A 14,044-nucleotide genomic window follows, 5' to 3' on the forward strand; every position below is an offset into this window, starting at 1 on the left:
GTAGTGCGGTATACTAGCAATAATAAACCTTTAAGTACCTTTTCAGCTGCAGTTCTCAAATGTTTCACTTGATTGATTGGAAAGTTTCTTGCCCAGAAGCATGCCTAAGACTAAAAGATATTTGTTACTCTTAGAGTCCTGGAGTTCTTTTCCTCTCTGTTCCTAACCCACCCTCCAAATGAAAAACCCAAGTGCTTTTCAGTTTTGCCGTTCTGTCCTGATAACTGTGAGTGCTTCTGCAAAAGAGCTTTCATTAATCCAGGGTGAAACCAAAACCATGAAAGCTAATTTTATTACTTAAAACAACGGATGGGGAACTTGTGGCCCTCCAGATGCTCCAAATCCCATCATTCCTGAAGACTGGCCATGTTCTAAGGGTGGAAAACCAGACAAATAACATACAAACTTTCAATTCATATGTAGATGAAATATTCATGAGATTGAAGAAAAGTGCATTTTTCTGCCTTCAAAATCCAATTTTCTCACCCCCTTTTTTGACAGAATTGTCTTTTTCAGAGTGTCATTGTGCCTGTGGTACATCTCCCCAAAGTTGTCTTTCTCCTCTCATTCTGATTTTGAAGTGAAATGAAGATTCATTGGTGTGTATAAAGCATGATGGACCAGATTCAGCTAACCAGTCCTCTTGGCAGAAGCCCACCCAATGTGTTCCATTTGCACAGCTGGGTTTCCCCCCTGCCCCCCCCAATGATTCTGGGAAGGTAGGTCAGGAGAACTCCCAGAACAGAGCTAACGGAGGAGATGAGAGATGGTTCCACCAGGCAAGCAAGAAATGCTTCTGCTGATGGAGTGATCTCCTTAGGGCTATGTTGAATTCCTCCCATATTTCCTATACTCTTTCATGTCTCCCAGCTTCATCTTCCAAGACTGTCATAAAAAATGGAGGATCATACAACCCTTAATTGATAGAAATACAGTCATCAAGATGCTTTAACATTCTGTCTAGTTCCCTTGGGCAGAATGAGGGGAGATTCACAGCCAAAACACCATCAGAATCTAACTGGTACATTTTTTTTTAAAGATACACCATCCAGGGTTCCACTTCATAGGATTTAAGAATGTTTGGCATTTTTCTTTCTTTCTGCTTTCCGAAAGACAAGTGGGAAGCACCGATTTCCTAGTTTTCATTTTGTTTGGCGTGTCTTAATTATTCAGATGTGTCAGTGTACGGTTGAATTGCTTTCAAATTTATTTTTTCAAAGCACTCCTCAGTGGAGATAGGGTGCCATTAGCAGTGTTGAATGGGTGGCTTAAGCAGATTGCACGATGTGTTTGATAGTTAACTGCAACATCCTGATTCACCCAACGTTTCTCATCTTCAGCAGCAGAGACCTGACATTTTTGAAGGAAAAGAGATGTAAAAGGAGTATGAAATGTCTTGGTCAAAATCGTTCAAACGATGCAAATAAAAGCTGTGATCAGAAACAACAAACAAACAAACTCACCATTCTCTTTTCAGGATATTTTAATAAATTAAACAGTGGGAAGAGGAGGGGGAGTGTAACCGTTCCATTATTCTGTTGTGTGCTGTGCAGTAATTGAGTGTAGCATCTGCTGCCTGACAGTATCTGCAGTTACAGCAGCTACGTGCAGGGAGAAATCAAGCAAAAGGGCAGCTTGCAGATCACAAACCTCTAGCTCTTCTGCCAAGGAAAGGGAAGTTGGGGGGCTGCCATCCCCCCTTACATCTCTGTAAGAATTCTCAAGAATGGAAGGCTGATAGTCTGACTAATTATGAAAGTTCCCATGCAGCTTATTTTAGTTGTTCAGGTTTCTCTTTCATACCACTATACAAGTCAGAGAAAGTTGACATTTGGCTTTCCTCCCCCTCCATCACCTTTTCCACAGTAAATACATTCAGGTTGTGTGCAGGCCAGAAGTGTTGCATTTGTCCGTACAGAGTCAAAAAGCATTATTTTGCTTATTGCGTGATCTTGAGCTACAGTCTGTTTTACGCCTCTGAGCTCTGCAAGTATAACAGTTTCCTGGGAGAGTTTTATTGTGATGGTGAGTGGCTTCACTGCTGCTCTTAATATCCTGACTAAATTATTCTGTCTGCCTTGGTACATTTGGAGGAAGTGGATCCAGGAGTGTAATGGTTTGGTCAGCTTCATCAAAGCACTGAAATCTTTTTTGAGCTCTTTCTGCACATGCTGCTCAGAGGGTTTGAATGTGGGCAAATCCAGGAAGTGTGTCAATTTATGACGATTCTCTTTCCAGTTTGCTTCCTGAGTTAGCAAAGTCATTGTAACATAATGCTTTAGAAAGTGTGCCTATTCTTGCTCTTGCGTTCTGCAAAAGCTCTCATATTGTGGACCTTTTGAAGATAAGCAGCACAAAGTCATTACTAAGAATCCAAAATCTCTTATGGATTGTGTAGTTTGGTCCTTCAAAATTGGATTTCCCAGCTCTCCCAACAGCTGTTTATAGTTGCTTGGAAATAGTAATTGATTGCATATGTAAAGGTTTGTATGCAAGTTGTTCACAGGTCAGGAGAGTCATAGTTTGTTTTATTTTTGTCTGTTTTATCCACAAAAGTATAACCTGCCTTTCGGTGGAGATTCCTCAAAGCGGAGCATACCAACATAAGCAGAATATTACAGTAAGGTAGAGCTATTTTAAAACCCATTATATTACAGGTGACCCACTGTTCCCTACATAAATGCTTTTATCTATTTTTGCCTATTAGAGATTAAGATTGCTCATTAAATGTAACAATATCTATAAAATAATAAAAAGGGGAAATTTAAAACTCACCAAGAGTTTAGGTAACTTGGGGTTTTTCTTAGCTTTGTTTTGGGAAGATTTGGAGGAATAGGGCTGTTTACTGCACATATTTTTGGGTTACCAATTTTTCACACATTCTCCATTTGTGCCCTTAATAACAGCATAAGATTAGGGAAATTAGCAGGTGAAGGTTTTATCGGCACAGGGATAAAATCATGTGAAAGTGTTCCCTCACTAAGTATCTGCATGTCAGGCCTATGCTAAGCCAGACCATGGACTGCTCTGACCCTGCCTCTGGTCATGCACCCTGTCTGCTCAGACTCTGACCTTGGACTGGCCCTGGACCACATTATCTACATTGGTGTGACTTCTGGCAAGTCCCCTGGTTACTCAGTGAGAGTAGGGCTGGAAGAGAGAAGCACAACTCCAAGAAAATGCGCATGCATGTCTTGTTGTGAAAGCCCATTGAGAAGGGAGCCTACATTGTGCCCTTGCGCTCCAGGTAACCACTTGGGGAGAAGTGTCCATGCGCATGTGTGAAGTGATAACGCACACATACCCCTCTCCTTTGCCTGGCTCTGTGATTTGTAATTGCATGTACTGGAAACTGAGAGAAAGCAGAGGGTTTGTCTGTTAACAGAAGCTTGTAAGCTCATTAGTGTAGACCTCACTGGTTGCCATGAGGTTTACTTGTTGTTGTTCAAAGGGTGTTTCTCTTCCCGCCGCCCCCGGCAACTCGCTTGCTTCATTCTGGATTCTACTGAGCTTAGAGACATTGCTTGCACTAGCTGAGATTTCTGAAGAACCTAAAAATAATCGGGCAGTCAGCTGCCTGATACTTGGCAATTTTCAGTGAGATTTGGCAATGCAAGGAACACCTGAAGTGGGCATGTTTGGAGATGTCAGCTGATAGATCTTACTTACGAAATAGACAGGACAAAGAAGGTGTGGCATAGCAGAAGGCCTGGAATTCAACATCGTGCTGTGATGAAGGTTCTGTCTGCGAAAGCATTCCACTTACCCTGATGGAATTATCCCCATCCTCCAACACCCACAAACTGTTCTGGGGGTTCTCTCAATGCCCCAGAGCCAGTTTCAGGGGGAGGTGCGGAAGCTGCATTCCACAAGTGGAAGTCCTTGAAATGGGGCTTCCATTGATGAGGCTCACTGGGTGAATCTCTCCTAGAGTTTATAATTCCTGGTTTGCCACTTGCAGGTTGCTGTGCTGCAGAATTTTGCAGCTGTTTGGCGTCCCTTTTGAACACTTTTTTCTGGGGGGAGGGGGGAACCAACCTGTCAGAACTAGGGAAGTTAGACCTTAATTTATTTTGGGGGGCATAATTTCATATGCTGGGCAGCTTTGGTGGGAGAAGGAAGAATGAGCTGCCCTTCAGTATGCCTGTAAATGTAAAAAGATAGCCCTGTTTTCCTATTCTATCTTATGACCTCTTTTGTCACCTTTGCTCTCATCGTGAGCTTTTGGGCAGGAACTTGTGCAATTCTTTCTTTAAATAGATATAAATATTAGTAGTAATATTTTTTAAACACTATGGTAATTAGTAACAACATACCCAATTAGTATACATTGTGTCTTACAAAGCTTCAGAATCAAAACAAGGAGGGCAGGTCCCTGTCCAAAGGATAGCATGGTTTCCTCTTCCTTAATGTGACCGTGTATCTTGCTGAGGGCAGCAGGAGACAGATGGCTGTTGTTGTTGTTGTTGTTGTTGTTGTTGTTGTTGTTGTTAAACTGTTATTTTTTAAATTTATATGTCACCCTTCATCCAAAGATCAGAAGATGGTTTACACAAGAAAAACAAATTGCATAACATAATAATAACAACCCGCACACACACATTTAGAAGGTGATAGATTGTTTAATAGCCAAGGCCTGGCTGAAGAGGAGTTTTTTCACCTGGGGCCTTCCTGGGGAGAGCATTTCACAAACAGGGAGCCACTACAGAAAAGGCCCTTTCTCGTGTTGCCACCCGCCAAGGTACACAAAGATGGGCCTCAGATGATGATGATTGTAGGGTCCGGGTCAGTTCATATGGGCAGAGGCCGTCCTTGGAAGGCTACAGTTGCTGAGGTCCACAAGGATCCTCTGTTGAATCCAAACTAGCAAATATATACTTTTGATTCAAAGCGCTATTCAGTTTGAGCATACAAACAACCCCCTATGACCCATCACGGCATGCTTCATAATAATATACAAGACTTTTAAGCTTTGCATATTTATGTTTGTGATTTGCAGAGCTTTGGGAAGCTGTGTTTACATGGAAATTGTCTTGTTGACACTTTAATAGAGCAGAGATTTGTGCTTCATAACATTAGTTAGGAAGCCTTTCTCATCTCTAAGCCATTTGCAAAGTGTTATTTGTCATCTCTTCATTGCTTCTGAGCTAACCAGGATGAGAATTCTCACTGGAATGTAGTCCCGAATTGAAGGGGAGGGGAGAAGGGCTTGTGTTAGCTTGAAATTGAGAGAGACTATACGCATGATCATGTACCCTAGCTGAAGAACTTATGCAATTCTCACTCTGCCTGTGGCTGTTGCTTCCTGTTTTTGCAATATGTGTAATCTCCAGCAGTCATATAACAGATGAATTAATGTGTGTGATACAATCAGATCTTTGGTTTAAAGGGGTTGCAGAATGATCCCAGCGCAGTGAATTTTCTGACCAGAGTCATATTGGCAGAGTTGGGTGTGAAGAACCAGCATCACCCCCCTCCAGCCACGCACCCATCAAATTAAAACCTAGTAGTTAATCAATAAGGCTCCACTGATCTCCTTGCTGACAGAGACACATGGTGTCTTGAAAGCACGTTTATTGTGGCATGAGCTTTCATCATTAAGCGCTTATTCTGCAGCAGAGAATGTGGCCCTTTGTCATAATTGACATATTTCAGGCTTTAAGCCAGGAACCCCCAACTCAGCCCTCCAGATGTTTTGGGACTACAATTCCCATCATTCCTGGCCATGGGTCCTGTTAGCTAGGGATGATGGGAGTTGTATTCCCAAAACATCTGGAGGGCCGAGTTTGGGGATGCCTGCTTTAAGCTATCTCAGTAATGATTATTCCATAAGTTTATTTAAACTGATTAGATTTATATGCCACCTTATACAGAAATCTTGGTTCACAGGATAAAAATAACAAGTTGAAAATACAACGCAAAAGGAGTATAATACATTAAAATACAGCACACAAACCTGTTGTGGCCAGGGTGTTCAGATCCTTTCCTATTCTTCATCTGTACAAAAGGGATCACAAAATGTTTGGCCATGCTCGGAATCAAGGGATTCAGGATCCAGCCAGGAACACACACATACCCCAGGTGGTTTTAAAACCTTAAGATGGTTTCTGTAAGTGTCCCACTTTTCATCATGTAGAACTGCCTCACTTTGTGCATGCACCCCCTTCCCTTCTACTGCATTGCATAGACCCTCATGTGCTCCATTAGTCAACAAAAGAGGTTTAAAGACTCTCTCAAGGCAAATCTTTAAAAAGTAGTATAAACACAGACAACTGGGAAACACTGGTTTGCGAGTGCTCAAGTTGGAGAACAGCCTTTACCGAAGGTGTCGTGGGCTTTGAAGACGCTCAAACTCAGGACGAAAGGTGCTAAGAGGAAGGTACGTTTGGCAAACCCATACCATGATCAACTCCCACCTGGACACCTATGTCCCCACTGTGGAAGGACGTGTGAATCTAGCATTGGCCTCCACAGTCACTTACGGACTCACTGTTAAGACTGTGTTCCTGGAAGACAATTTTACTCTGCTACGAATGATCGCCAAAGAAGAAGAAGATTTGTAGCCTGGATAAATAATGCTAATTAATTCTGTGATTATTCCCATAGTCCCTTTTAACCTTCTGTTTGGATTTTATGGTTGCAGAATTTGGCATTGTCAGTGCATAATTCTAGTCTGATCACTCTGCCGGTCTGCAACAGTAGCTTCAATACAGAGGGCCTTGCTAATGTTTTAAAAGTGGGAGCACCGACTGGTTCACCACACGCAAGATAGTGCTTCTTAAGAGAACCTATGCTCCATATTAACTTGCCAGCAGTTCTCTCCTTGCCAGGCAGACAAACTTGTATATGTAACGTGCTTGCATGTTTCAAAACCTCTGAGGCCTCTGCATTTGAATTTTCACAGAAAACTCAGCAAGTTCAAAGAGCCCATCTTTAAAGCATCCTCTGGTTTTGCAGCACTGGTGCATTGCTTGAGTGCCTTTTCTGGCATGATAAGGAATGAACAAAAAGGATGCTGAAGGCACTCAAATCCATTATATTTACTGGAATGGATTGTCAATATATAATGGTTTGTGCACAAGCACCCTTCATCTGTAGGCACCTAAGGCACATGACAACACTGAAGGTGCATGAGAAAACTGAAGATCCCTGAATTGGACTGCTCTGGATCAAAACAAATCTGGAATGCTTTTCTTCTCATTCAACCTGCATTTGTAAGATACTGACTTATGCTGCAGGGGTCACAGTCATTAGGATCTTTTCCTGCTTTCTTCCTATTAATTCAAGCTGTTGGACCAACAGCCCTCTATTCTTCAGTCTTCAAATTGAAGCTTTAAGGACTAATGTCATAGGAACCCCTTGTTCTGTAGGAAACCTTGTGGTGATCATTCTCTGTAAGTGGTGTTTTGGGTAAAACATCATATAGTAAAGGTGTTGTGGTTGCTCTCAAGATTTCCCAGTTGGTGCTAGCATGCATCTTGGCTGTGGTTTTTCTTCTTCTTTGGAAATGCCATATCTGAAATTCCTAATCGCTTCATGCAGTGCAGATCTTGGTGGATTTCACCACTGCAAATTCCCTGATTTAGCATGGTTGTAATTTGCTTAAAAGATGCCTGTTTGTAATAATCCAATTAAGCAATCTTAACTAGGGGGTAATGCATAGTGTCAGTGGATAGGACACCAGCGTGTCTGTCAGATGCCTCTAGCGTAGTAGTTATGATTCTGCTTTCTTTAAAAAAGTTTAATGCTTTTACTCTGTTTTGCTAAGTCCATAATGGCTGGTGTTTCCAAGACAGGGGAAAGGGGGGGGGGCGGTCAGCATTTAAGTGGTGGTGGAAGATGAAAGTTTGAGAACATTTGAGAGAAGGTGGTTACAGGAAAAGAATGTCAGGTCATTGCACTGCTGTGTATGCAGAATACTTGCTGTGTAGTGCACCAGTGATCCTGCTGAGAAGGGCCAACTCTGACAGCATGCTGCCCAGCAGTACAAACATCCAGAGTCATTACAATGTGCTGAGCAAAGCACCACATCTGTGATTGCAGAAGATTATTTAACATGGATGGATCAAGTTATTTGTACTCAATGAATAGTGATAATGGAATAGCGTCCATTTTTGTAATGTGTGTGTGTGTAGATATATATATGGTCTGAAAAAATATTTGGTTTCAGAAAGAAGAGTTAACTCTTACAAATGCACACATGCCTCAGAAAGTGTAAAATTAGGATTCTGCCTTAACTTTTGCACCATGTAAGCCGTAAACACATTCTAAAATCTTGTATATTGTGCTTCCTTACGACTAAAACTCCATGTACCCACACTTTCCCCTTAGTCTTTCAGTCCCAATGCAAAACGGAATAACTTGAAGGTATGCTGTATGTCTGTAAAAATAATGATTCCAGCCATTTAAAAAAAACAAAAACTTGTAACTCATCCATTTTTCATTCTATTTCACTGAGCACCAAGGTGATTTCCCACCTTAAATTTCATGTGGATAGGATAATCATATTGAATGTACATAAGGAATGTACTTGTGCTTTCTAAGTGTGAAATTCTATACAGCTATTCCCTTTTTTTTATCACACTGTAACCCACATTCAGGATCCAGAGTTAGCCAAAGATACTGAGCTAATCTTTTATAAGTAAATCTCCACTGTAGCTAATAAGACAGCAAGAATTGGCAGGCATAAAAGGTGGTGCTACACATTACATGTAAATCTGTGTGTGACACATACTTCAGCCACTTACTTGTATTAGGGGGAAAATGGCTTCAAGAGGAGAGATTTAGGGAAGAGACACCTTGGAGAAAATGTGTTTAACCCTTCTTCTGCCTAATTCTTTTGCACCTTTCCTCAAGCCTCTTCCTCTTTCCTCCTGTAGAAGTCAGGTTTGGAAGGGTAAACAGACATCTGGAACCCTGAGGCTTTTGTGGGGGGAGGGGAGATCAATCTGCTTCTACACTCCACATCACTTCCTTACAAAACTAATTTTCCCTAATAGAAACAGCCATTGAGACATTGTGTGCATCTGCGTACAGTTACGTACTTAATTTGTTCTGGAGGTCCGTTCTTAACCTGAAACTGTTCTTAACCTGAAGCACCACTTTAGCTAATGGGGCCTCCTGCTGCTGCTGCGCTGCCGGAGCACGATTTCTGTTCTCATCCTGAAACAAAGTTCTTAACCCGAGGTACTATTTCTGGGTTAACGGAGTATGTAACCTGAAGCGTATGTAACCTGAAGCGTATGTAACCCGAGGTACCACTGTAGTTCCATTTTACAATAACGTATGTTGCTTTCCCCATCAGCTGATATAATCTGCACAAATGGACCGTTGCTGGTCAGTCCAATAATTAATTTGCCCGATTAGAATGGAGGACAGTCCTCTGATATACTTGGGGAAGAGGGGGGCAGTCCTTAAATTCTTCTGATGGCTCCTTACTATCCTTAATAATAAATATAATTTTGTTTTAGCCTATAGAACGTATTATGTGCACTGCTTAGGGATTCTTTAAGCCCTTTGTAATTTTTTAAAATAAATACAAGTATGGAAGAAGGATTTCCCCGCCCCCAGCAATAGTTGTTTCTCAGCAGCCTGAGGGCTTCCTGTGCAGTTTGGTGCTGAACGGTGTGACAAGGCTGGAGGACGGAAGCATCCTTGAAATGTGCAGGGTTATCCCACAAGAAGTCGTCCCTAATAATCACTGAGTGAATGGGTGGCAGGTTTTCAGAACGGGTGGTCATAACGGCAGTGCCTGGCAGTGATGCGCCATCCCCGTTTCTAGGTTTGAGTACCTTGTCACAGAAGAACCATGACAGGACATGGCTGCAGCAGCTTCCCTGGAGCTATGGAGACCTCCTGCTTCCCCTATTCTTGATTCCTCTTATTCACAGTGATTATTTTCTATGCTGGGATATCGATCCTTGTGTGCCTGTACAGGAGCTGCTATAATTGATAGCTTGTAGAAGTTGTCGTCTCGATTGTTTTGCCTGTTGCTTTCATGCCTCTGCTGTGAAAATACTGTACCCCAGCTCCGCAGGCAGAGCCTGTGTCCTTGCCAGGCTTTCAATGCTGAATCATCTTGCCGTTGTTAGCTAGCTGTGTAATCCTTCAGCTTGGCTCCCCTTCACTTTGTGGCTTTCTGCTGGAAAGATCAGGACAAAAATACACAAGATTTGCAGAGGAAATGAATGTCATTTGATCAGCCTGGCCTTCTGCTCAGAAATGGCCTTGTCCTCTGGTGACCAACCTCCCTTCTAAGGTAGAAACATGATAGATAGAAATTAGGCAGGCTTTTCTGATGGAGTTGTGAGCCTGCTTTGGGCATAGTTTACCACAGATTTTTTTTTTGGGGGGGGGTTAAAGTATTAAATAATCATTTTGTTAATGTAAAGAATAAGGTTGTAAATTAACATGTGGTCTTGGATCAGATTTGGAGCACTGTTTAGGACAGGGGCCCTTCAGATGTTGCTGGACTCCAGTTCCCAGAATCACTGGATGTGATGGCTAGGCTGATGAGCGTTGGGGTCCATCTGGAGGGCACCTGGCCCCCCACTTCCTGTTTATCAAATATGCAAAGAAATATCAATGGGAAACTTGGTCTAAACCGATGATTTAAATGGGCCTTTTGCCTTCCTAATTAATACCATGGTTTAAATCTTCTTGTGTGCCATCCCCTCTTAAACTTAGAAGGATTAGCAAGGGAAAGAATCGCAGAAGCCAGGTGTGGTGGTTGTCACCTGAAAAGCTGGCCAACAACTTCAGGAAAGGCCAGCTAAATGCTTGAGGATTAATGGAGCGGGTACATAGTAGCTGGTATGCAGCTTGGCAATACTTCTGGATCTTTTGCTGTCTCTAGAGGTTCAGGTGGCCTTGGTGGCTCGGGGTGCCTTCCATCAGCTTCAGCTGGTGGCCCAGCTGTGCCCCTATTTGGAAAGGGATAGCCTAATTGCTGTCATCTATGCTGTCATCTAACCTCTATGGGGCTGCCTCTAAAGGTGGTTCAGAAACTTCAGCTGGTGCAGAATTCAGAAACCAGGTTGCTCACCAGTATAAGATGGTTTGAGCCTATTGCACCGATCCTGGCCCCACTTCACTGGCTGCCAATTTGTTTCTGGGCCCAGTTCAAAGTGCTGGTTTTGACCTATAAGGCCTTAAATGGCTCAGGACCGCAATACCTCAAGGACCGCCTCTTCCTCCTACCCGGACCCTGGAATTGTCATCTGAGGCCCTTATTTGTGTGTCTCCTCCCCAAGAGGTCTGGAGAACAGGCAATACAAGAACAGACCTTTTCTGCAGCGGCTTCCCATTCGTGGGATACTCCCCCTGGGGAAGCTAGCCTGGCACTTCCATTACCTTTCTGTAGGTAACAAGTGAAGACATTTCTCTTTAAGCATGTCTTTGCCTGATTAACTTTCTATGGCTTCTTAAATGTGTTTATGGAAGGGGGGGTTATTGGTTTGTTTTTGTTTTATTATGTATTTGTGTTTTCATTTTTATGTTGTGAACTGCCTTCTGATCTTCAGATTAAGGGTGATATACAAATTTAATTAATAATGGAGGGCTTTTCCCAAAGGTTGCGTTCCATGTGCCAATGTTGTGGCTCCACCTGACTGTTCCTGCAAGGATTTGTGTGTATTTCTCACACTGTAGCTTGCTTGCTTGTTCTAGTAGAAAAGACTCAACTCTCGTTTTTGGAAGGATGCCATTGCCATTCTCTCGATGACTCAATTTCTCACTGCACATTCATGGGTATATTAACTGTAAAGTGTATCCTGTGAGTTCTGCTCTGTGGCTCTGCTTTTCTCTTGACTTTACTGTGAGTTGAAGGAAGGAATCTGGCCAAACTGCAAAGGGTTTTCTGGCGTCTCCAACAGGGCTTGCCTTGTCCTGATGCTTTCTGCCTCAACCAGCACTGCAGACTGTCCCCTCCCTTCCCCCCAAAGGCCTCCCTCTTCCTCCCAGGAAGGAGGGTTTTGTGTTTTGACTATAAATGGCATATCGCCATAAATCGTTTCTGCGCAGGCTCTCTCTGTCTCTGGTTTGTTGCCATAGTGATGAATACTTTCTTCTTCCCTGAGAGCAGCATTGTATTAATGTAACTGTGCAGCCGTGATTAACTTAAAATGACGACAGAGTGGGATACAAACCTGAGTGTGTGTCTCAGTAGCTTATCTGTTAAGAGCCAGGCACTTCATAGCCCTAAACACCACAGATAAAGACGTCTGTGGCTCAGAAGTGCATGATGGTGGCACAGTTCAGCTGTCCTGCATTTTGGGAAACAAGTTTTAAGGCTGTAATACTCTGCTTGTTTACATGGATATAATTCTGAGTGAACACAGTGGGACTTGTTTCCAAGTCAACACAGAGAGGACCAAAATGTGCATCAAATGACTTTTGTTAAAATAACTTCTTCCTTATAAGCTAAAATGATAATTTCTGCTTGGTCTCTCGCAAGCCAGAAACGTATCAGATATATGCTTATAGATTGTTTGTGTTTCATTGATTCATAGAATTGTAGAGTTTGAAGGGGGAATCAAGGGTCATCTAGTCCCCTCCACAGTTTTTACAGGCTTGTTACCCAAAAGGCATGTGTGCGTCCTTGATACTCTATGGAGTATCACAGACATGTTTGTTTCTTGCTTGAGAAACTTTGTTCTATACCAGTAGTCTTCAACTTTTCAGATCCCAGAGCCACCTTTAACCCAAACATTCATTTGGTGACCTATTTCTCACTTTCCTTCCATATATTTTTATGGTGGTTAAGCTTCCGTTATGACCCACCTTACATCAGACCATGACCCGGCATTGAGTCCTGACCCATCAGTTGAAGACAAGTGGTCTAAACCATCTGGACTATTTTCTTCCACTTTACTAGATAGTGTGGGCCTACCTTCATATCAAAATGTTTGGTCTTGAGGATTTTGCTTATTTCCAAGATGGTTGGAAAATATTTGTTTGTGGAACCTACGGTAGCATGAAAGAGGGAAGACTTGTGAACCTCTGGCAAATATACATGCTATATGAATGAGTGTGTCTGTGTGCAACATGAAAAAAGGCACTTTAGCCTTCTTAATCTTCTAAAGCAGGGTAGCCAACATGTTCTCCTTCAGATGTGTTAGACTACATCTCCCATCAACCACAGCCAGCGTAACCAGTGGTCAGGGATGATGGGGGTCCAACAATATTTTGAGGGTACCATATTGACCACCTGTATTCTTAAGCAATTTACAAACTATTACGAGCCTCTTTTCTTACCACCCCCACTCCTTTCTCCCTGCAGCTACCTGAATGATTTGGAGAGGATAGCCAAAGTGGATTACATTCCAACCCAGCAAGATGTGCTGAGAACCAGAGTGAAGACCACAGGCATTGTAGAGACTCATTTTACCTTCAAAGACCTGCATTTCAAGTAAGTACATAAACTATATAGCTTCCTTTAGGGAAATAAGACTCAAGGTGTACCTAATGTTCATTGCAGAACAGATAAAGTTGGATTTTAGCTATCAGTGTATTTGACACCAAGGCAGGCTTAGCAACATTATGCGCACCCTGCAGCAGAGGGCTCTCTTGTAACCTGCCATGGAGATGGGCCCGGACATTCCAGCAGAGGGAGAGGGTGCTGCACGTTCCCCTGATGTCACAGGGAAATGGATGAATCAGCAACAGTTGCATAGTGATCTGGGAAAAGCAATACAATTGAATAATATACATCAAAAAGAAATGCCAAATCAACGTGGGTGCCTGACCTCTGGAATTAGGCATTACATATGTAGCAGTTTCACTTGTGCCATTTTGCATATTTTTTTTATCTCATCCTGCAGATCAGGGCGACTCCTAGGACTATGTGACCATTTGCTAGTAGGGAGACACATAGTTAACCATCAAGTGAAACACAACTGTGTCCATTACCTTCCAACACAGCAAGGATTATTCAGATTGCCTTGTCTTCACTGTCTCATACTGCAATGATAGAAGCTCTGCTTTAAACGCCCTGGATGTGGTTATTCTGAAAAGCTTTGCTTTTCCACAAATCCATTTGCTGAGT

At 42.6% G+C, this 14,044-nt stretch overlaps 1 protein-coding gene across 2 annotated transcripts in view; it reads left to right on the forward strand.

Moving 5' to 3' along the window:
• Window positions 1-14,044, forward strand: part of GNAI2 (G protein subunit alpha i2) — a 120,467-nt gene that overhangs the window by 92,170 nt on the left and 14,253 nt on the right. For both annotated transcript variants that reach the window (XM_083603523.1, XM_083603524.1), the window contains exon 5: window positions 13,280-13,408. In XM_083603523.1, the coding sequence (XP_083459649.1) occupies window positions 13,280-13,408 (129 nt within the window). The remainder of the gene's footprint in view (window positions 1-13,279; window positions 13,409-14,044) is intronic.

Source organism: Podarcis filfolensis, assembly GCF_964270895.1.
Source record: "Podarcis filfolensis genome assembly, chromosome: 2".
In the NCBI taxonomy this organism is placed as follows: Eukaryota; Metazoa; Chordata; class Lepidosauria; order Squamata; family Lacertidae; genus Podarcis; species Podarcis filfolensis.